Here is a 22,496-nt window from a genome sequence, read left to right as displayed (position 1 = left end):
ATACTATTCTTTGTAACAATGAAATTTTAAATTTAAATTAAAAAATAACTTAATACACGGCACTCAAGACTTGGACTGGTAAATAACGTACTTGTCTTTGTAACAATAAAATTTAAATTTAAAAAATCTTAATACACGGCACTCAAGACTGGCACAGGTAAATAACGTCTTGATACAATAAACAACACGTTTAAAATGAATAAGAATTTAAATTGAAGAGTCCAGAACGATGATGATAATTAAATATAGGTCAAGAATTACTCAATCAACACCATGGGCAATTGTAATGGAATTTAGGCTAAGTTTCACTTTCGATAGTATTAAAATTGAAAAATTCCTGAAAATTACGCATGAATTTGAAAATCACTATTGCTTACCTTCCGCTTTCGCTTTCGCTTTCGGGCATGGCAATCGGCATTTTTCGATTAAAACAACTTAAAATTATTTAAAAATATTTTAAAATAAGATAGATTCCGAGAAAATTTCCCCGCAGACTGAATCGAGTTAACAATAAAATCGGCTTGAACTAAAATCGTCTTCAAGTTATTTTTTAAAGAAAGTGTTTCATGAACAGGAAGGATAAAAAACCCCGGGGGAGTCCGAGTTTCATAAAACACAAATTGAAATTGAAAGTAGAACAAATGATGACGAAACTAAGTGAATATCATAGTCAGCAGCAGTCAAATTTCTTAGTAATGGCTATAAACATTAATTTTAATCGGGCTAAAAATTTAGGTCGAAGATTAATCTTCCCTTAGTCACACCTATTTAATAATATATGTATTATTACAGGTGGGGGAATTTTTTTGGCTTGAATAATTTAGTTTATTTTTTTTTATTGTACAGAAAGAGACCGGGTTGAAATCTATTTATTTATTTTTATTTACTTTTTATTTGAATATTGTAATTATTTTTCACTTAAAAAACATAAGAAACATTTTATCTAATGAAATTCGACTGAAACCGAATAAAATTGGGTAAAACCATAAGTTGATAACCTACCATGAAGTTTCTATATCTGAATGGGAACTATAAAGGACTATTCTGTCCCCCTTTTGCCTATAATCCGTCTCACCCCAACCTGGTATTATTAAATTGTGAGACACTATCGTCTTGAAAGCCTTCCCTTTAGTCTACTCTTAGGATGGCACTATTTCGATGTTTATGTTTCGCAACTTAACAGAATCAGAAGTATTCCTACTGCCAGAAGTATATAATATTTCAATTCGAGAGAAGTGTACCACCACAAAGAGGAGTAATTGTAGCGTTATGCTTCCCAACATCATTTTACATTTATTATGGCAAGGTTACTAAACCGAATCACATACGCGATAAATAGTTCCCTCATCATTACTCTATTAGCGCTTAACTATTTGCCGTGGCGCATGCACGTGTGGATTTTTGTCACACGTCGAGACAATCAAGGTTTGTGGATTGATTGCTGAGGATTTAGTAAATACCAAACAGTTATAGAATTCACCCTATCACGGTGCGATGCCCATCTGTAGTTTGATGAGCAAACAAAAAAGTGTGAGCCTGGGAAGAATCATGTTACATAACTAAAGCATTAAGAGGATGCAGAGTGCCATCCTTCTTTTGCAACTACTTTATAAAGAAGTAAATAAAACTTAAGGAAATATTAATCCATAAAAAGAGACGTTCATCCACGTTCTTCATTTAATGACATGCAAATTAAATAAAATTTTGAAATAGAAATATAAGCGAGGACAATTATGAAATCCGACGAGCCTATAGTAGAGATAAGGATGGGTAAAGGACATTAAAGGTCGAATTGTCGCGCGCGTCTCCGACAAAATCATTTAATTTCTCCGTCATTTGTCTTCCGTTTCGTCGGCTTAATTGAAAGAGTGGAAAAGAATTTCTTAAATTTGATCGTCCTAAATCTTAAGTTTGAATCTTTAAAACAAAAGTCTTAAGGAAGGTAGAGAGCGAGAGAGACAGGGCCTCGGTTCAGGGACACTTGGCGTGCCACGGGTAACGTTATTATTGTCTTTATACTATCGAAAACTGGTCTTTCATCGAGCCGTGCGTGAATTGGTATACCGTAAAAACAAAAAGATTAATGAGCTAAGATTGGGGATCTAACGGGGAGAAGACTGGAAATTTTAGGAAGCTAATGGAGGTCAAGTAGAGAGCGGCAACGTTTGACAATAGTCAAAACATTGGGCTTGTGGAAAGAAATATTTTAAAAAAGGGTATTCCACAATTAGGTTTAAAAGGAAACCCAATAATTCGGTTATGATAAACGACTGAATATTTTAGAATAAATCATACGGTGTGCCGCTTTGATCTTATTTGACTATTTATCAAATTCAGGGTTCATACAACTTTTGGAAAAACCGATTTTCCTGACATTACACGGTTTTTATCCCATATATTTCCTTGACATTTCCAGGTTTTATCCCATGTATTTCCCTGACATTTTCAGGTTTTATCCCATGTATTTCCCTGACATTTTCAGGTTTTTAACACATATTTCCCTGACATTTCCAGGTTTTTAACCCATATATTTCCCTGACATTTCCAGGTTTTTAACCCATATATTTCCCTGACATTTCCAGGTTTTTAACCCATATATTTCCCTGACATTTCCAGGTTTTTAACCCATATATTTCCCTGAAATTTTCAGGTTTCTATCCCATATATTTCCCTGAAATATCCAGGTTTTCATCCGATATATTTCCCTGAAATTTATCCCATATATTTCCAGGTAACTAATAACCTAGTAACTGCAGAAGTGTTTTTCTTAAGTAGTAATAATTGGTTAAATAATTGAGAAATTGGTTGTTTTGAGAACCCATGAACCATTAAAATAATAAAATGAAAAAAGTAAGAAAGAAAGTGGGAAAATTAAAAGTGACCTGATGACTTGAAGCGATTCGTATTAATTTAAAAACGATCCATCATACTGATGCTTTTTCATATCTACGGTCCAACTGTTGACAGTAAATATTATTAAAGCTTGAATTTTCGGTTGGAAAACTCGACCCATAAATATTATTGTATTATAAGAAATTTTACATATTTTTAGAGAAATCACGAAGGGACTAGGGAATCGAGACACAATTATTGTAAGATGCATAAGTAATTTATCAAATAGCTTACTGTAATAATTACTAATTAACTTTTCCAACTATTTTATGTTTCAGAACGGAAAACATTTGTTAGTTACTACAAAATTACCAGACTAAATGGCGTGCCCAAATTTTAATCGATAATCAACTCTATAAATTACCGTGTTTAAATATTTTGGTTAACTTAAATCCTTAGCTAAAAGATAATCAAGAACGAATTCTATTTCAAAACAATTAAAACCCATTGAAATTGTTGCATTTACAAAATGTAACTTCTATGACATTTTAACCTAAGGGTTACCATTTACGAATTATGATTAGTGATTTGTTTTACGGATGACCCCTTAAACAAATTAGCATTACCTTTCAGTTTCTCACTTAAAATTTAAGGGGGTCATCCCTAAAAATCTCCAATCAATAATCATAACTTATAAACGGTATCCCTTGTGGCAAAATCTCATAGATTACACTTTCGACTCAAAATCGCCCGCACAGAAGTTCCCACTGTACCACCCTTTTTGAAACACCCTGTATAAACAATAGAGCTATCTCAGAAGCCTTAGTGTGACGTCACCCACACTATTTGCCCATAGAACCAGCGGCACCATAGATGGCCGCCCATTGCTAAAGCTAAGCTCGTGACGTTTTACCTAAGCACTGACGTCACAACTGAGATAGCTCTATTCCCTTTAACATGACTGTATGATCTTACCTAGCCGTGCTGGCCCGCCTCTCCCGAGTTGACCCTTCGCGATCATTGACTGTATGCGATTTCCAAATCCTTTTAAATCGTTCATGGTTAGACTGTTCATTTTGGCTAGAAAAATGAAATTTACAGATTCAGATTCAATGTAATTTCTTCTAGCCATTATTATTAATGTTATTAAGTTTGTTACGCTTCACTTGAACGAAGTAAACATTGAATTAACATTTGCGCAACTATGGATTAGAGTTGGTTTTAATTTAATTTTAAGGTTACGGATCAATCACTATCGCACGCCAAAAAAAAAAATGTATAAAATATTCAACGAAGAACATTGTTGAAATTATTTTATGACGAAATTTCGATCGACCCCCGCCTTTTCGATTATTTAAATCATATCATAAGTTTATAAGATGTGTTCTATAAGTTTGTCACTGGTTACAAACTGGAGCTTGTCACTGGTTACAAACTGGAGCTTGTCATGAAGTGACGTAGTGTAGGTGAAACGTCACAGATTCGAGGTAATGCGACGCCTGGTGAGGCGCTGTCAAAGGGTTAGTACTGACTAAATAGGAAGATGGACTGCAAAATGAACCGAGTGTAGTCAATTCTCGCTTGTCGTTCTTGAACTAGCTCTCAGTAAGTCTCTAGCATTACCAAGTATATTTAGTGTCATACTTATGGAACATATCTTAAACTTATGATCAAATTTATTCTTATTTTCAATCACTTGTTTACATAGTTCAATATTTGAAGTAAAACACTCCAAGGTCCTACCAGAGAAAATTAAGAAAGTGAGGCGCGTGCCTGGCTCGAGTTTATGAATTCCAGTACTTCAATATTTCGTATTTTCTCTAAGAAATATTAATTCTTGTATGGAGAATAACGTAGCTGGGATACAAGGTTAATTTTCTGATAAACCTGCCGTAATTAAAAGGTGTGTTCTTAAGGTCAAACTGAGTGTAAAGTGTCAAAGAAAATAGGGTCTACAACATTTGGTTCCCACAAATGGGCTCTGAAACAAGGAAATAATCAAACATGTGGAGTGAGACATATCACCCTTCAATATGTTCAATAAAAACGTTTATAAACATTTTTCTAGCAGAAAAGTACTCCTAAATGGGCAGAAGTGCGTGTACGCTGGTATAATAAAGCTAATTACTGCCGAAAGTGTAAGACTACTTCCTGGCAATCAATTTTTAGGAGCTAAATGTCGTACACCCCCATTTTTTTTTTTTTTTGGCATTTTCTACTCAGTTTGATCCAAAGAACACACCCATTAATTTATGTCAGACTTATCAGAAACACCCTCTATCTTACATGGGAGATTTTAATTTAAACTCTTCAATCTTGGTCAAAAATAAATTCAAGTAATTTCATAGAAATTTGTCTCACTCTTATCTCAAACATCAAATATTATCTAGACAATAAAATCAAGTGAAATTATTCGATCAAGAAAACATTTACATTGTTAAAATTTATGATGAAATACGGACCACCTTCCTGCGATTTAAATCAGTGCTACACAATTTCCGATCACTTAGGCCTACAATTTTATTTAACAGTGAACCGTAAAAGTTACGATTACGACACTATTAAAACTCGCGGGTCAAAAATTGAGTGGGCGGGATGCTTACATTGAAAGTCCGTCCCAATTTTATAATTCCGAATATTGCCAAAGAAAACATTAGACGTATAACACGGTTTATCTTGGAACACTACGTTTGAAACGGTGTACTTTGTCGAATAAAAGATTCCGTAAAATTCCTTTCACGTTGCGTAAAAAATTTTTAAAAGGCGATCAGCCGTAACGTAACTTTACGTTAGGTATGTATGTACAGTATAAAAAAGTTCACTTTCGCGACTCGACTGGAGTGAACAATAATTATAACAAAGGCAAAATTCGGTTTCGCCCGTTAAGCGACCCATATTCCAATATGGTCGACTATACGCAACTTCCCTTTCTTCATGGGCCTGAATTGATGAAAAAAAAACAAGATCTGAACTTCGAAATTAAGAAAGTGTAACGGAACAATAATAATAATCGTGATATTTTGAATGAGAGATTTCTATCAGCTGTTATCGTAATGGAGCGATTAGAAAAATAAAGCTCATTTTTGGTTGTTTATATACATAAATAAATAAATAAACTTTAATTATGGACTCCTGCTTGAACATATTTTAATTGTCAAAATACTAGGACGAAGCTCAAAGTTGAATAATCGAAAAGCCTTTGAAACCTATTCATTTGTGTTTCAATAAATTTGATACTTTTTAAATATTAAGATAACTAGAAAATATTTAAGTTGGGAAAAACTTTCCGGTATTTCAAAAATGTTCCACCTATATATACATTTCATTGCTTTTTTGTAAAAAATTAAATTGTCATTTCTTCATAATTTGCATTAATTTAAGTACAATTACAATTGTATCCCCAAAGATTTTAAGCGCCAAAAGTACAAAAATTACTCTCAGAAATTACTGGCAATTTAACAGTAAAATTAAAATGCCGTTTTCTTGGTAATTAATGGTAATTTAAGTACAATTAAGATTGTATTTCAAAAAGTTTTAAGTGCCAAAAGTATTTAAATAATTGACAGACATTACTGGTAATTGACCGGCAAAATTAAATTGTAAAATTACGTAAGCTGGAAAACGGTAATTTGCATATCTGTATTTAGTAAATTACAGGCTGAAACTTTAGTCATCATACTTTAAATAAACAACTGAAATTCAGGTTAAATCCAACCTCAATGTATTTACCACCTTTTTTTATTGGGGGTGGGATATTACTTCAAAATGTTTCAATCTGGTGACGTTACAGTTATCAATTGAACGAGTGAATTTCCCAAAATCACACCTTAAATTTTACTAGAACGAAGGCGTCAATATGTTTATACTTCAGCTTATAATAACATCTAATATTTATCTTTCAATTTAACATAAACAAAATTACAATAGGTTTTTATAATTCCATCGAATACAAAATTTACATCCCACACTTATTTTTTAAATTATTACCATCATTTTCAACCCTTGTATTGTTCTAATTCAAATTAAGTATACCAAATGAAAATTAGACCATTTGAATTTCGAACAAGAAATGGAGAAAAAAAAGTTACAGGAAAATTCGTGATTGACCGTTTCCGCCATATTGGGCAAGACTCCAATTTGAGTTTCTTTTCTATCATTGTGGATCAAGCTATTCCATTGTCTTTTCACTATAAGTAGAGAGAGACCTAGTTGTCACAGTCAATCGCGGCTACGCTATTTCAAATACGTCGATTACCCTCATAAAAGGTAAATGCTCGGATCTCAGGTGGTACCACCCTAGCTCTGTAATATAGTATATACCACCAAATACATTTTAAGCTGTATCCCCTTATTTGTTCAATTCTTTATTTTAGGGCTTATTTTATGGTTTCCGGTAATACTTGATATTATTGGTTATTAGCGTCAGATTTTGATTATAATTACTTAATATTTAGAACAATAGAAAAGTTTGTTTTACATTCAGTGACTATCGTTTATTATTTTTTTATAGTGAATATGAATATTTCAGTCCTTAATGCACTTTTTAAATAAAAACCACTATGAAATTGCTAACTTTCCTCAAAATTTGTTATTTTGAAAAAAATATTGATTAGCCATTTTAGTTGTCAAAATCTTCTTTACATCAACCCACATTTCAAATTTTTTACCACTTTTTGGGTATCGAACCGGTTATCGAATACCAAAAAATTTTCCTTATCAAATACCGAATCGAATAGTTTATTCCAAATCGAATACCGAATAGTTGGGCCTTGGTAATTTTTTTCCTTCCCGATTAATCGCGAATAGTTAAGCCTAGAAACCGCGTATATTTAACCCTAATATTCGCGAATAAAATGACAAAGCAAGGAGAAGAACATTTAGAAGCTCCTCAATTTCAAAATACCTCTCCTCATTGGTGGTCAAGTATTTCTTAAAATTTTCCTATGCACTTGCTGGTAGTTTTTGATGGGAGACAAATAAAATTGGGATGATATTTTTTTAAATAAGGTGGGTCTCTCTAGTGCCAAGGACCAAAATTTATGGTAGTCGAACTTTAACCGAATAGTCAGTTCGGTATTCGATATTCGAATCGAATAGTGAAAATAGGCTTATGGAATACCGAATCGAATTATTCGGTTCGGTATTCGATCGAATTATTCGGTTCGGTATTCGATCGAATTATTCAGTTCGGTATTCGATCGAATTATTCGATTGAAACGGTTAACCGCACACCTCTAATTTTTACACTTGATTTTGGATTAAAGTTACAGAATTTACTACGGACATACCTTTGAAATCAATTTAAGTTCATATGAAATTCTATTCTAATTAAATTAAGTTCTTTTGAAATTCCTTTAAAACAAATGAATTACGAATAAAAATGTTTGAAATCAAATGAAGTTCCTATGAAATGTTTTTTGAAATCAAATGAAGTTCCTTTGAAATTCTTTTGAAATCAAATGAAGTTCCTATGAAAATCTTTTGAAAATTCCTTTGGAATCAAATGAAATTCCTTTGAAATCAAATGAAATTCCTTTGAATTCAAATGAAATTCCTTTGGAATCAAATGAAATTACTTTGAAATCAAATTAAATTACTTTGAAATCAAATTAAATTCCTTTGAAGCCAAGTAAAATTTCTATGATATCCCTTTGAAATTAAATGCCTTTGAAGTCAAATAAAGTTTCTAGGAGATCCCTTTGAAATCAAATTAAAATTTAAGTTTGAAATCTGGTGTACAAAAATTTTCCCTAGTGATTTAGCCCTCAAAAAAACAAGAATCACCCTTAAAATTAAAGTGTAGATCACTGTCTGCATGTATATTTTCATACTTCACACAACCGTTTACTAATTTACCATAGCTGCTGTCAGACTCAGATAGGTAAAAAAAAGAATGTTTAACTCACTAACTAACCCAACCCACTTCGATTAAATTTCAAACGGATTAAGTTCATTTAAATCATTGTAGACAACGCCTCAAGAAACGCCCAAAATCCAATTTACGAAGAAAAAAAAGACTCCCACACTTTTATGGATGGTCCCGCTGAGAAAGTATATCAAACGTAGTTTCAACTAGTTTCCCTAGATGGCGTCAGTAGTACTATCGTCGCCGCTTCTCTCTTATCTAGTTCTATAGCCTCTCCCTGATTCTACCTTCTCTATGACTTCCCCCCTCTATTTATCCTTCAAAAGAAAGACATTTGGCTATGGCCTGGAGCAAATTGCAAATTCTAATCAAACGGATTAAACTATTAAATTTATTACAAGCAAATACCGGTACTTTTCCCAAAGCTAAGAGAAAACCGAGACATATATTATTAAGCATTTGGCAGCAGCTGGAATAGACATGAATTTATTAAACAATCAAATGAATAATGCTTCGTTAAAGGAAAGATTGGAGATAAGTTTTCGTGCAAGTTTAATCCGTAGCAAATTGTAGATTTGTTATATCAGAAGGGGATAATAGAAGAAGGATGATACTCTGTATCCTTTTAATACTTTAGTTATGTAACAAGATTCTTCCCAGGCAGCCACTTTTTGTTTGCTCTCCTGCTCATCAAATCTCAGATGGGCATCGCACCGTGCTAGGGTGAATTCTATAACTGTTTGGTACTAAATCCTCATCAATCTACCCACAAACCTTGATTGTCTTGATGTGGGACAAAAATACACAAGCGCATGCGCCTTGGCAAATAGTTAAGCGTTAATAGAGTATAATGATGCGGGAACTATTTATAGTGCATGTGATTGGGTTTAGTAATCTTGCTCCAAATGTTGGGAAGAATAATTTTACAATTACCCCAGCCGCTTTGTGGTACACTTCTCTCGAAGAGAAGTATCATATACTTCTGGTTATATTGAAGTTCCATTCTTTGAAAATTACTTCCATGTAATAACATGAAATTAACACTATTTTTGGATTAAATGCGTACAACATTCTTGTAAAAACTGTATAAACTCTTATCGCTTAAAAAAATAAACTTAAAAAAGAAATCAAAACTAATCATTTCTTGGCGAAACTGGTTCACCTTCGATCGAAAATGTAGTTATGCTAATCAACTCTTCACTAACTATACGCCCTAAAACACTGAGCCAAAATTACTAACGAAAGTTTTAAACCATATGAAAAAAATATATACCCTATGGAGAAAAAAATCGTGCTTAAAATAACGGTTTTACGTATTAATTACTTTCTCGCAAATGTTTTAAAACGGGACTCTTTTAATTGGCTATCTTAGAATGAGTCTTTCCCAAGCAAGGGAACTTGAATTTAAAATGATATTTTGATTCAATGTAAGGTTGTAACCGGTATACGTATGTATAGCCACCGGATAAGCTCGTTTCCCTGTCTCTGCCTAAATCTATTCCTCTATTATAAAAATTTTAAAAACAGTCAATCCCCTAAGGGCTCTTAATCGCAATTAGAAATAAGGACCAACACCCAAAAAAGGATTTCGGATTTTTGTGTAAGTTATCTTGAGACCAATGCGTGGTTAATATTTTATATGAACAGTTTTTTTTGTACTTTACTTTTAAGACTTATTCATACTGTAAGAAGTTTTTCTTAATCCCTGTGGAATAATTATTATTACTGAAAAAAACTCGATCAGTAATTTAGAACATAAAATAGACCTAATTTCCTAGGTGTTCCTAGTTAAGTCGTATTTTAACTTTTAACTTTTTGAAATATACATCATTTCTATAACTTGGGTTCTAAATTATGCCTAATTTTCTTAGTCGCGTTATCCGAACACAATTAAGCCTAATTCCTTACTCGCTCAGTCCTAAAACGATTAAGCCTAATTCCCTGCTCGCGTCGTCCTGAAACAACTAAGCCTAATTCCCAACTCGTGGTGTCCTAAAACAATTAAGTCTAATGCCTAACTCGCGTCATCATAACCCAATTAAGTCTATTTCTGACTCTTCCGACAAAATTAGGCCCTATTTCTGACTCTTCCGACGTAATTAAGCCTAATTTCTGAATCTTCTGAAGTAATTAATCCTAATTTCTGACTCTTCCGACGTAATTAATCCTAATTTCTGACTCTTCCGCCGTAATTAATCCTAATTTCTGACTCTTCCGACGTAATTAATCCTAACTTCTGACTCTTCCGTCGTAATTAAGCCTACTTTCTTAACTATTCCAACCCAATTAAGCCCAATTTCTTAGTCTTCCAACCCAATTAAACCCGATTTTAAGTCATCCCTGCATAATTAGGGCTAATTTCTTTTTGTATCTCTACTAAATAAGCCTAATTTCTAATTATGTCCCTACAAATTAAGCCTATTTTCTCACAGTGCCCCGACTAACTTAAGGCAGGCTTAATTGTTTCTCGTGTCCTTAAACAAAGGAATTTAAGGAAGTTTACTTCTAAGTGTGAACGAAACCAAAATGTTAACATATATCTTAAGGAGAAATCGTTCTTGCTTGAACGAGTGAGTGTTCGTGAAAATTCCAAATATTTCTATTGTTTTTAAAAACGTGTTTTCGGAAGTGGCGGAAAAGAAAAAAACTTATATGGAGAGGAAGTGACTTTGAGAGGTGTTCGAAATTATAAGATTTCCGCGCTGAATAAATAAATTAAGAATATATATAATTTTCTTATGGAAAAGTGGTTATTTTTTCTAATAAAAAAGTTAATTGCGGAAATATTTTGGCAAATTATAATTTTAAAAAGTTAATTACCCACGAGTTCGACCAACTCCACCTACGCGAGCTTGTTAAAGTAATATTAATCTAAATACGTGATACCGATAAATCTTTTCTTAAAATTAATTAATATGCTAATGATATGTATCGAATTATATTTAGGTTTTATTTTGGCAAATATATTTCCCTTACTTTATCAAACGTTTGTTTAAATTTGTTAAGTTATTTTTAACTTACGTAATTTAAATGTCTACGCTTAATGAGCCCATCCATAAACGTGAATTATTTTTTATTAAAGTTGTTTTAGTCGTTAATTGCTGAATTTGCTCGCAAGTCCTGCACTAATTGAGATTTATCAAGGCACAGAATAAACCGTTAATTTGTGTAGGAAGCTGAAATTTTACTGGGACGGTACTACTACTAAGTACTGGGTACTAACTAAAAAGAGATTTTGTAATGCACGGGCATCTTGAAAAATGGCGGTTAGAAATGTAAAGGAAAATAGAACCTGTCTTTACAAATCTCAGCAGCTTTTAATCAATATTTCAGGATTGAGGTATCGATATTTTGTAAAACAACAATTTTAGGTATCTCGTTTGATTCCGGCACCATATTGGAAATGGCGACCATAAAAATAACCTAAACAAGGCGCCGAATCACTTTTGTACTTTTTAATTTGCTTTTAAATATTCGATCGCCCATACCATAAGTTTATAAGATATGTTCCATAAGTATGACACTACCTATACTTCGTAATGCTAGAGACTTGCAGCTCGAGCTAGTTCGAGAACGACAAGCGAGTATTGACTACACTCGGTTAGTTTTGCAGTCCATCTTCTCCTATTTAGTCTGTACTAAGCCTTTGACAGCGCCTCACCAGGCGTCGGTTTACCTCGAATCTATGACGTTTCACCTACACTATGTCAATTCATGACAAGCTCTCAGTAACTAGTGATAAACTTATGGAACATTACTTATAAACTTATGCTCATACCAAGATCAAAAGGTCCTAATTTCAAAACAGAAATGCATGAATTTAAGCGTTTCCTTAAATATTTAAATAATAAATAAACACCCAAAAATTTGCAAAGAGTAAATTGGGCACAAGGGAGGATTGGGAGGACCATGCATTGGTTGTTAATCTACGACAAAATACAATTTTCCGGAACTACTATCAAAGAATATAACTAACCCGAATCTTCTTCCAAAACCCAAACCAAAAACTTTCCCCTTTCTTGAAAAACTCGCTTTTTAAAAACTCAGGTAATAAAAAGTGAAAATGTGTGTCAAAATACCATCCAGAAAAAAAGTTCAAATAAATAAATAATAATTTTGCAATAAGGTAAAACTAAACCGAAAGGCGCCTGGTCACGCTATTCAAATGTAAACTCGTTTATGTCGAGTCGCGCCTTTGGAATGTAGTCAATTCTTAAATCGAGAAATTAAATTTAAACAAAAAGAAATGGTAGAAAAATGGAGGGTGTCGTTTGCTTTAAAAATAAAGGGGCGAGAGGGAGAAAATTTCGAGAGCGAAAACGTTTCATTTGCAAGCAAAATTCTATAATATATGCAAATTAATGTAATCACCTTTCCATATTTTTTTCTTTAAATCTAACGACAATTACTAGAAGGAAATTAAAAATTTTAGCGCATACCTACGCTACGACATTTTAATAAAACTTGCCCAATTTTTTTTTCTCTAACTGTACTGGAGAGGGTAATTAAAGGAAATTTTTATGCTAATATAAACTTTTCTCGTTTTCGCTTTTGCTTTATCTCCAGGGCCTAAAAGTCTCAAACTGGAGTATGATATGGGCGACATTGACTCGAGTAACGGCACCAACCCGCGTTAGGCCTTCCAGTAATTTAGCAGCGTTGCTATTACTACATTTGTCAAAGAGATTTCGCCATTTTTCATATACACAAAAATGAAAACCTGTTATTTAGACTTATGTTAGTTTGATTTGCATTAATGTTGGCTAACTGTATTTGTACATATTATTTTTTTAATTGAAAGTAATTTGCGGTACAGCGAAAGCTAAGGCGGATTGATAAACAACGTTAAAACTCATAGAGGTGAAGGAAGGAAAGGTGACGTTAAGGAAAAAGGTGTTAAGAGATCGTTAGTAATATAATAATGAGCAATTTTTTTTTAAATAAAATAAAAGTTTTTCGAAACTTAAAATACGGTTTGTTAATTTAACTTGAAATTTTCCGCTGGTTTGCCCAACTCGGTTTGAGTTCGAAACGCCTCTACTAAAAATTTTAATATCCAATTTATTGTAAACCGTGCGGGTTAATCAAAATGCATTTGATTAACTATTGATTTAATTAACTCAAGGTGGGGCTACGCTCAAGAAATCCGGGAATAATACACGATAACGGGCTGCTTATGTATATAGTCCACTTGATCATTATAAAATATAAAATTAAATAATTAAAAACTCTGCACTGTAACTGAGCATATTTAAGAAATCGAATTGCATTGATTGATTTTTGTAAAATTTTCCAATAATTTCGGACAAATTTGTCGAAAGTACAGTCCATATACTAAAATTAACAAAAATACGGAACCAATAAAAAAATTTAAAATAATTATGAAATATTGTACGTTGCTTGTTAATCACAGCTATTTACTAATAAATATACTTGTTTTTAATTAAAACCAATAACTAAATCCTTTCTAGAAGTAAACAAATGGTCCAAGAGATAAACCGACCCTCCATGACACTCCACATTATCTTAATAAATAAATATTATAATTCAGTTAAAACCACAGAGGTTCCGCTTCCCCTCAAATCCCATACAAACCGCTCTCTAATTGCCCGAAAAGTCGAAAACAAACAAAAAAAAAACACTGTTGTAAAATCACAAAACAGTCCTTAATATCAAATTAAAACTAATTCACATATCGCGCACAAATTAATCCATTTGAGAACAATGAGAAGACGCGTACGTAATTATCCAAGAGAGAGTTAATGGCTACTACGACGCTAATTAAATAAATGGAAATTAAATTATATTCATTACCTGGTTGCCTTCCCATTCCCATTAGCGGAATCTCCTCCAACTTGAAAGCGGACGTTGGAGGCTGCGGATGAGGATGAAGATCCATTATTAGCGGAGGAAGATGAGTTAGAAGTTGGACCGGGCATCTCAACTCCAAAAAAAAGAGAGATCAAGAGCTCGGAAACGAAGGAGGGAAAGAGATATAAAACCACTGAAATGGAGGAGAAAAATCCAATCCCTCGTCGTCCGAACACTATCAAAGATCGACTGGGACTTGTCTCAAGACCAGACGTTTCTCGCGGAGACTCATTTCAACTTCCTCCCCCCTAAATCTATTACCCCTTTCCTTAATTTCTTTCTTTGAACTGACAGGTGTGCGAAGGTGAAAGTGAACCTTAAGGGGGACAGACTTAGAAGCATTTACTTCAACTTGGGTTTGGTTTAAACCAATTCATCAAAGGGTTAAAAGGAATACTTAAATGCTAAAAAAGTATTTTTTTATTATTATGATCGTGAAGCGGAGATAAAAAAATGTTTTGGGAAAATTTAATATTAATCTTCATCGTTTATGTTTAATTTTACAGAAAAATTCACGCTAGAATTTTTTTGTATAAAATTATTAATATATTTGAAATTTCAGTTCTGTGCATATACAGGGTGTTTCTGAAATTACTGTCAAACATTTTCGTGCCGAAAATGTTAAATGACATTTTACCTCAAGGCCTAAGGGCCAACTTTTTTAAGTTATATGTGGAATGTTTTACGGATGGTCCCTTAAATTTAATTAGCATTGCCTTTTAGTTTCTTAATTTAATTTAATTAAGGGGTCATCCGTAAAACAATCCGATAACAACTCGAAAACGGTGCCCCTTATGGCAAAATGTCATAGAACATTTTCGACTCAAAAATTAACACCCCCTTAATTTCTCCAGGGATAGATAGACTTTTTTAAGACGGAATTCCCAACGGTTAATATTTACTTCAGTCCGACTCATAGACGAGTACATAGCCCCTTCCTTCAACACGTAACCAAAAAATTAAATTTTCTTATTGGCTCACTAAAACTACGTATTGGTGACGTTGCTGACAAGGAGGGCCAAAAATACGTAATTCCTGTTTACATCTGTCGCTATGACTACGACCCCTCTTGCGTTGTACAAGAGCCCACTCGATCCGCGCTCCCGGACGCTGTGCTGCTCGCGCTATATAGCGCGAGCAGCTTGCGTCGTGATGCGCGTGATAGAGTGGGCTATGGTTGTACAGATAAGCATCTTTACAGGGGTTCAAAATGAAGCCGTCTCAAAGCAAGGGTAGGAAATTATTTGGGAATTGTTTTTAATAGCAATTAAGAGGTAGGGAATTTATTGCCGGTGTTTTGGATTTGGAGTACATCTGTAAGGGTGAAAAGTGTTCGCTAATTCTTTCTAAATCCAATCATTTCTACTATCCTCATAATTTTGTAAGCGAATTTGATGAAGTTAACCAAGGCTTAGTGAATGGCCAGGAGTTTTGCGAGCTTAGTGTTTGGTTAAAACCTGTTCGTGTTGTAATATCTATGAAGGCTTTTAAAGCATCACTACAACTTCATCAAAGAGAAATAAATCGTATTTCAAAATGTGTTTTGGTTTCAAGCCCTATGTCTTGTGTTACTTCCATTTTTAAACAATGTTCTTTCAAAAATTACAATCGGAGCCCAATCCATTCCAACTTGGCAGACGACGTTTATTTGACCCGGATATACATACAACGCCATAATGAAAATAAGACCCGCCTCTTCTTTCATACCCCCCCGTCACGGGTAAGGGGGTCGTGGACTAGGACGCGCACCCGAATAACCCTGTTACCCATTCCGTCTTAAAAAGTCTATCTATCCCTGATTTCTCATAGACTTTTCAGAAACACGCTGTATATTAAAGAAACGAGCAACTTAATTTACAAGAACTTACGCGTTAGACCAATTCGAGAGATTGTCGTGTTTTCTAACTGGTCAAAAAATAATAAATAAAAAATTTCATTAAAATTAATTTGCTTTTATGAAATTTGTTATTTGTATATTTTTGATATAAAACCTTTTCGATTAAAAATATGTTTGAGCTTTTTAAGTATCCCTTTGGGGGGAATGGAAGGACACAAATTAAGGGGAAAAACAGACTTGTTTTAAAGTAGGAGCGTGTGCGCCACTAGGTGTTCAAAGGAGTAAATAGTTTTAGAAAACTGGTCCCGGGCTTCTCGACCCAATTTTTCATTTATTTTTACGATTTTTTAGAAAAAAAAATTAAAAAGGAAAGGTTTTCGGAGAAAGTTACGAGCCTTTTGGAATAACTCTTCTTTCGAGGGGGTAGATACTTGTGACCTTAGCTGTACAAATTGCATGGTCGTATTTAATAACAAAAAGGAGTTTTCCAAATAGACTGAATTTAAATCACTCTCCAGATACAAAGGTCATAATTGAATACACCTGGTCTAATCACATAGAGGTATAACATTTTCATGAAACTTATGAGTGCGTCGTTAATCAATGGAGTGAATGTCCCCTTGGAAGCTGAACTGTCCACTGTTTCAGAGTATTTACCCCCTCAAATTGGTTTTTATTTAAATTCTTATCGAAATGTGACGAAATACATCTTTTACATATTTGAGGAAGTAAGTTGTTTGTTTGTACGTTTGTTCAGTATGCACAATCACAATTCAATAGAGAGTGGGCAAAGGGGTGAAAATCTCCCCTACTAAACGTCACACTCTCACTTATCCAATCGGGAGCCTTCCCCCACTATCCTTTCACTCTGTGAAGTTTTCCGCCATTTTGGTGGAAATGGGAGGAGCCATTTTAAGCCACACCTTTCTGGCAGCTCCCTAAACCGAATTTAAAGATATTCATGGTTGATGTCACCATAACAAGAGGAAGGTTATAGAATTGAATTGGATGAGTTACTCAATGTTCGGTCCGCGAACCACTATAATCCTGAGCGAGCGAAGGGAGCTCTGCAATTTCGGTGCCTAGTCAAGTGTGATCTTGATAAAGAGCTAAATTTTGACAAATTTGATGGTAAACTATACGAAAACTTCGACTAATTCAAAAATATGGGATATTATAGGACCTTTCATAAAATTATAGGATATTATAGGACCTTTCATGAAATTATAGGATATTATAGGACCTTTCATGAAATTATAGGATATTATAGAACCTTTCATGAAATTATAGGATATTATAGGACCTTTCATGAAATTATAGGATAATATAGGACAGGTTCAAAATTACAGGATAATATAGGACAGGTTCAAAATTATAGGATAATATAGGACAGGCTCAAAAATATAGGTTTTATAGGACCGATGGGCTCCCTGGACAGTCTTATCCGAGTAGCCATTCATTAGTTAAACAAATTTCATATTCAAATATGAATTTTCTTAAGCAAAAGTATACACGATTTGGGGTGTGGAATAGAGAATTATAGCTGGTTTATTTTGCTAAGTAGTTGGCATGGCGTACGCAGTCGACCTTGACTCACTTAAAATTAAAGTCGGCGTAAAGTTATTAAAATTGAAAAACACATTTCATTTCTTATGGGACGGCGTATTACAGGCGAAATTTCGCTAGAGATACGTGCGGTTATTAGAGAAATATCGGTCCAACGCGATATGCATGGCGGAGAAATATGTCTAGCGGCGACCTTGCGTTCCATTCTAATCACCTACATTAATAATTTAACGGTTCGCCCACGCGTGTAACGCTTTTTCAATACGACGATTATTCAAAACTTTATTTGAATGTGATAATTTTTATTATAATGGATAGTATTAATCTATGATCATATTTGTTTTAGGTGTAACGTATGATTGCCATAAATATTTAATTTCAAAATTCCCTGCGGACTTTGCAATGATTTACCTGATCATTTAAATTCACTTTCCCCGAACAATACCTGGTTTGAATTGCAGAAGTCTTGATTGTTGAGTTTAAAAATGACTTAGTATCATGAACTTGTAAATAAATTTGTTCATGGAAGTGCTACTACAGAACTACTATAACATGGATGCCCATTTTAAAATTCCCTGATATTGATGTACATTTTAAAATTCACTGATATTGATGTACATTTTAAAATTCACTGATATTGATGTACATTTTAAAATTCACTGATATTGATGTACATTTTAAAATTCACTGATATTGATGTACATTTTAAAATTCACTGATATTGATGTACATTTTAAAAATCACTGATATTGATGTACATTTTAAAATTCACTGATATTGATGTACATTTTAAAATTCCTGACATTATCATTTTAAAATTCACTGACGTTGATGACCATTTTAAAATTCCTGACATTATCATTTAAAATTCACTGACGTTGATTACCTATTTAAAATTCCCTGATATTGATGACCATTTTAAAATTCCCTGATATTGATGTACATTTTAAAATTCCTGACATTATCATTTTAAAGTTCACTGACGTTGATGACCATTTTAAAATTCCCTGAAACTGATGACGTACCATTTTAAAATTCCTGACATTATCATTTTAAAATTCACTGACGTTGATGACCATTTTAAAATTCACTGACGTTGATGACCATTTCAAAATTCACTGACGTTGATGACCATTTTAAAATTCCCTGAAAGTGATGACCATTTTAAAATTTCTTGGTATTGGTCGACATTTCAAAATTCCCTGACAATGATGACAGTTTAAAATTCCCTGACATTGATGACCATTTTAAAATTCACTGACGTTGATGACCATTTCAAAATTCACTGACGTTGATGACCATTTTAAAATTCCCTGAAAGTGATGACCATTTTAAAATTTCTTGGTATTGGTCGACATTTCAAAATTCCCTGACAATGATGACAGTTTAAAATTCCCTGACATTGATGACATTTTAAAATTCCCTGACTATGATGACCATTTTAAAATTCCCTGACAATGATGACCATTTTAAAATTCCCTGACAACGTTGACTATTTTAAAATTCCCTGAAAATGATGACCATTTCAAAATTCCCTGACAATGATTACCTATTTAAAATTCCCTGACAATGATGACCATTTTAGAGTTCCCTGGTACAAAATAAATTTTTAAACTCGATTTAAATATGTGAATTTAATTGCTTCTATCCGCTTTACCTTTATGCTTGCTTACAGCGGTAGCTTTACGTGGCATTTTTACGTTAAACACCACCTGTAGAAACCTTTCTAATCTGTCAAGTGTTAAGCTTGACAAAGGTTCAACCACAAGGTAATAATATATCCCGAAGGAAACAAGTTTTTATTTTCGACCGAGGTTAATTGAGAGAATAGAACTCTCATAGAGAAACCAACACAATTTTAGGTAATTTCACCTCGCGCCAAGAAGCAACGCCAGACGGAGTCAGAGTTCACTATACGCGTGAGGCTAGCCGATTCACACTGCCTCTAGCAGTGATTCTTGGCGTGAGGGAAATAACAGAAAGAAAAAAGTCCAGTCCCTCTTGTATTTGCTTCTCCGCAAGATTTAATAGAATGGTCTATATTGTTAAATTATGGCTTACGTTTCAACCAAGGCCTTAAAATAACTTTATTGGAATATTGAGTGCTATTATATAAGGGAAGCCCATCTCTCTGTGGAAAAAGGCTTAAAATTTTAAAATGTTAAAATTTAGCCTACTCTAAAGAGAATGCATCCAGTGTCTATTTTTAGATGTTCGATTAAGAGCATTTGAAACAAACATCCTCATCAGTAACAAGCTAACTCTACCCTTGGAGAGGGATTATTACCTTGTGGTACAAGCCCGGAAGTGAAGCTTTTAACTTTATAAAATTTTCGTTCTCATTTTATTACTACATCGTGCTCAGGTAAGGCACCATGTTTTTATCGCACCGTTCAAACAACAATTATTAAGCAAAAACATTTCTCTATCAGCTCACCCTTTTTGCTCCTAAAAACTAAACTCAGTTTAATATCAAAATATTAATTTGCATAAATATTTGGGGAACAGCTAGTGAGTGGAAGTAGAATAGATATTCATTGTTTCAAAGAAAACCTTCGTAACAATTTATTTTATAAAGTAATAATTAATATCATGTTACCTTCCCATGTATACCATTAATTTTCTACCTAATTAATTTGAAAGGGAATTGCAAATTGAAACTTGTCTTAAAATATACATGGCCCCTTCTTTTGATGAGAGCATTTATCAGATTTAATCATTATTTATGTTAGTTAAGTTAATTCGACGCAACTGTTGACACGAAGCTCTTGCAATAAAGTAAGTTCGAAGTTACGAAACTTATTTTTGTAATTGGATATAATAATACAAAATAAAATGAATGCTGTTCAAACTTCGGTGGTAAAATAGTGTCTGGAATCACCTTATTTTCTTAAGACAGAACAAACGGTATGCAGACACAAAGACGTTTATGTGGCTTCAAACTATAGGACTTCGATGGTCACTGTGTAACAATTGGAAAGGGTCAGTTAATTGATAGCTTCTGCGTTACAATTAAAAATTATTCATAGAAACATCCCTCGCATGGGAAACTGATATCAGCCACTCATAAAAGACGACTTTAAAAAACACCTGATAAAATTTTCAGATATTACGAAACAGAAATTAATAATTGTGAAATGTGAACTCCTCTCTTCAATGTTAGGTTTGCAGATCCCTAAGCCTAAAATAATGGATAATACCAATTTTTTATAAGTTTGTGAAAAAATATTTCGCCCTGTTGTGGGTAAAAGGCTCTTCGAAAAGGGTTTAAATCAGGCTCGTCTTCTAACATTATGATCATAAGATATATTCCATAAGTTTGTCACTGGTTTCATAAAGTGACGTAGGAGGAACGTCATAGATTCTCGTAAAGTGACGCGCTGACAAAGGCATAGTAAAGACTACAAAACCGAGTATAGTTAATTCTCGCTTGTCGTTTTCGAAGTAGCTCTCAGTAAGTCTATCATTACGAAGTATAGGTAGCGTCATACTTATGGCACATATCTTATAAACTTACGCTACTAATAATTTAGCTCATGATGACCTTCCCGCTGGGCATAAGTGTTACGTATTCGTTATATAATTTTAACACGAGATTTTTCTTTACGATAAGAGTATGAGGCATATAAAATTGAATGTTTTCGAAAATAGTAGATAATAACTTCCAGTGCGGTAGAAATTCAAAGTAGAATTTAATATATAGAGCGCTGAAGGCATTTTATATCATAAATACGGTTTTTCTTTTCAACAATTTAAAAAATTTAAATAATTATTTGTAAAAAATATATGTTTGATTGCGTAAGAAAAGCGACAGCCCGTTAGATACTAAGTTAAATTCCATACGTTTGACCACATAGGTTTGGTTCATTGTAAAGTATGCGTTAAACGAAATTAATGGTATAGTCCCATTGGACCGAATCCCATTCGACCGAAACCGCTTTTTGGTTTTTTATGGAGAATATATTTAAATTTCCAGCCCAATGGCGGGCTTCTGCTGAATGGGAATTTATTTGAAAGAATTAGTTAATTAAATGTCTGTGAGGGTTTCGAATCACCGCAGCAGCATGGTAGAATATCAGGCTTTTAATTCAGAGGCTCGGGTTCAAACCGTGAGAAGGAAATTGTAAGATTGGTTAGGTTAGGTTAGTAATATTTTATAAATCATTTAACTATGGTACGCCTTTTCCAAAATATTGATGTTTAGTTTCATTGACTTCTCAAATAATATGCCTTTTCCAAAACATTACTGTTATGTTATGTTAGGTTAGGTTAGGTTTGGGTAAGTTAGGTTAGTATTATTTTATAAATCATTTAACTATGGTACGCCTTTTCCAAAATATTCATGTTTAGCTTCATTGACTTCTCAAATAATATGCCTTTTCCAAAACATTACAGTTATGTTATGTTATGTTAGGTTAGGTTTGGTTTGGTTAATAATATTTTATAAATCATTTAACTATGATACGCCTTTTCCAAAATATTGATGTTTAGCTTCATTGTTATGCCAGGTTAGGTATGGTTTGG

At 33.4% G+C, this 22,496-nt stretch overlaps 1 protein-coding gene across 5 annotated transcripts in view; it reads right to left on the bottom strand.

Moving 5' to 3' along the window:
• The window catches only part of exp (expansion), a 199,199-nt gene that overhangs the window by 89,023 nt on the left and 87,680 nt on the right, over nt 1-22,496 (bottom strand). The window contains exons 1-2 of one of the 5 annotated variants that reach the window (XM_089859301.1): nt 14,513-14,531; nt 3,808-3,912 (exon numbers count right to left, since the gene is read on the bottom strand). The exons of 3 other annotated variants lie outside the window; for them this stretch is intronic. Coding sequence is in view for 1 of the 2 variants with exons in the window: in XM_089859302.1 (XP_089715428.1) it covers nt 3,808-3,912 (105 nt within the window). In the remaining variant the exon portion in view is untranslated. Of the gene's footprint in view, nt 1-3,807; nt 3,913-14,512; nt 14,532-22,496 lie in introns of those variants that run through there. One more of the 5 variants, XM_089859302.1, reaches the window with a different exon arrangement.

This window comes from Phalangium opilio, unplaced genomic scaffold, assembly GCF_054372755.1.
Source record: "Phalangium opilio isolate 3A_F unplaced genomic scaffold, DU_Popi_V2 ptg000329l_1, whole genome shotgun sequence".
Lineage (NCBI taxonomy): Eukaryota > Metazoa > Arthropoda > Arachnida > Opiliones > Phalangiidae > Phalangium > Phalangium opilio.
The sequence above is the reverse complement of the archived record's forward strand: the minus strand, read 5'-3'. Positions and strand labels throughout refer to the sequence as shown.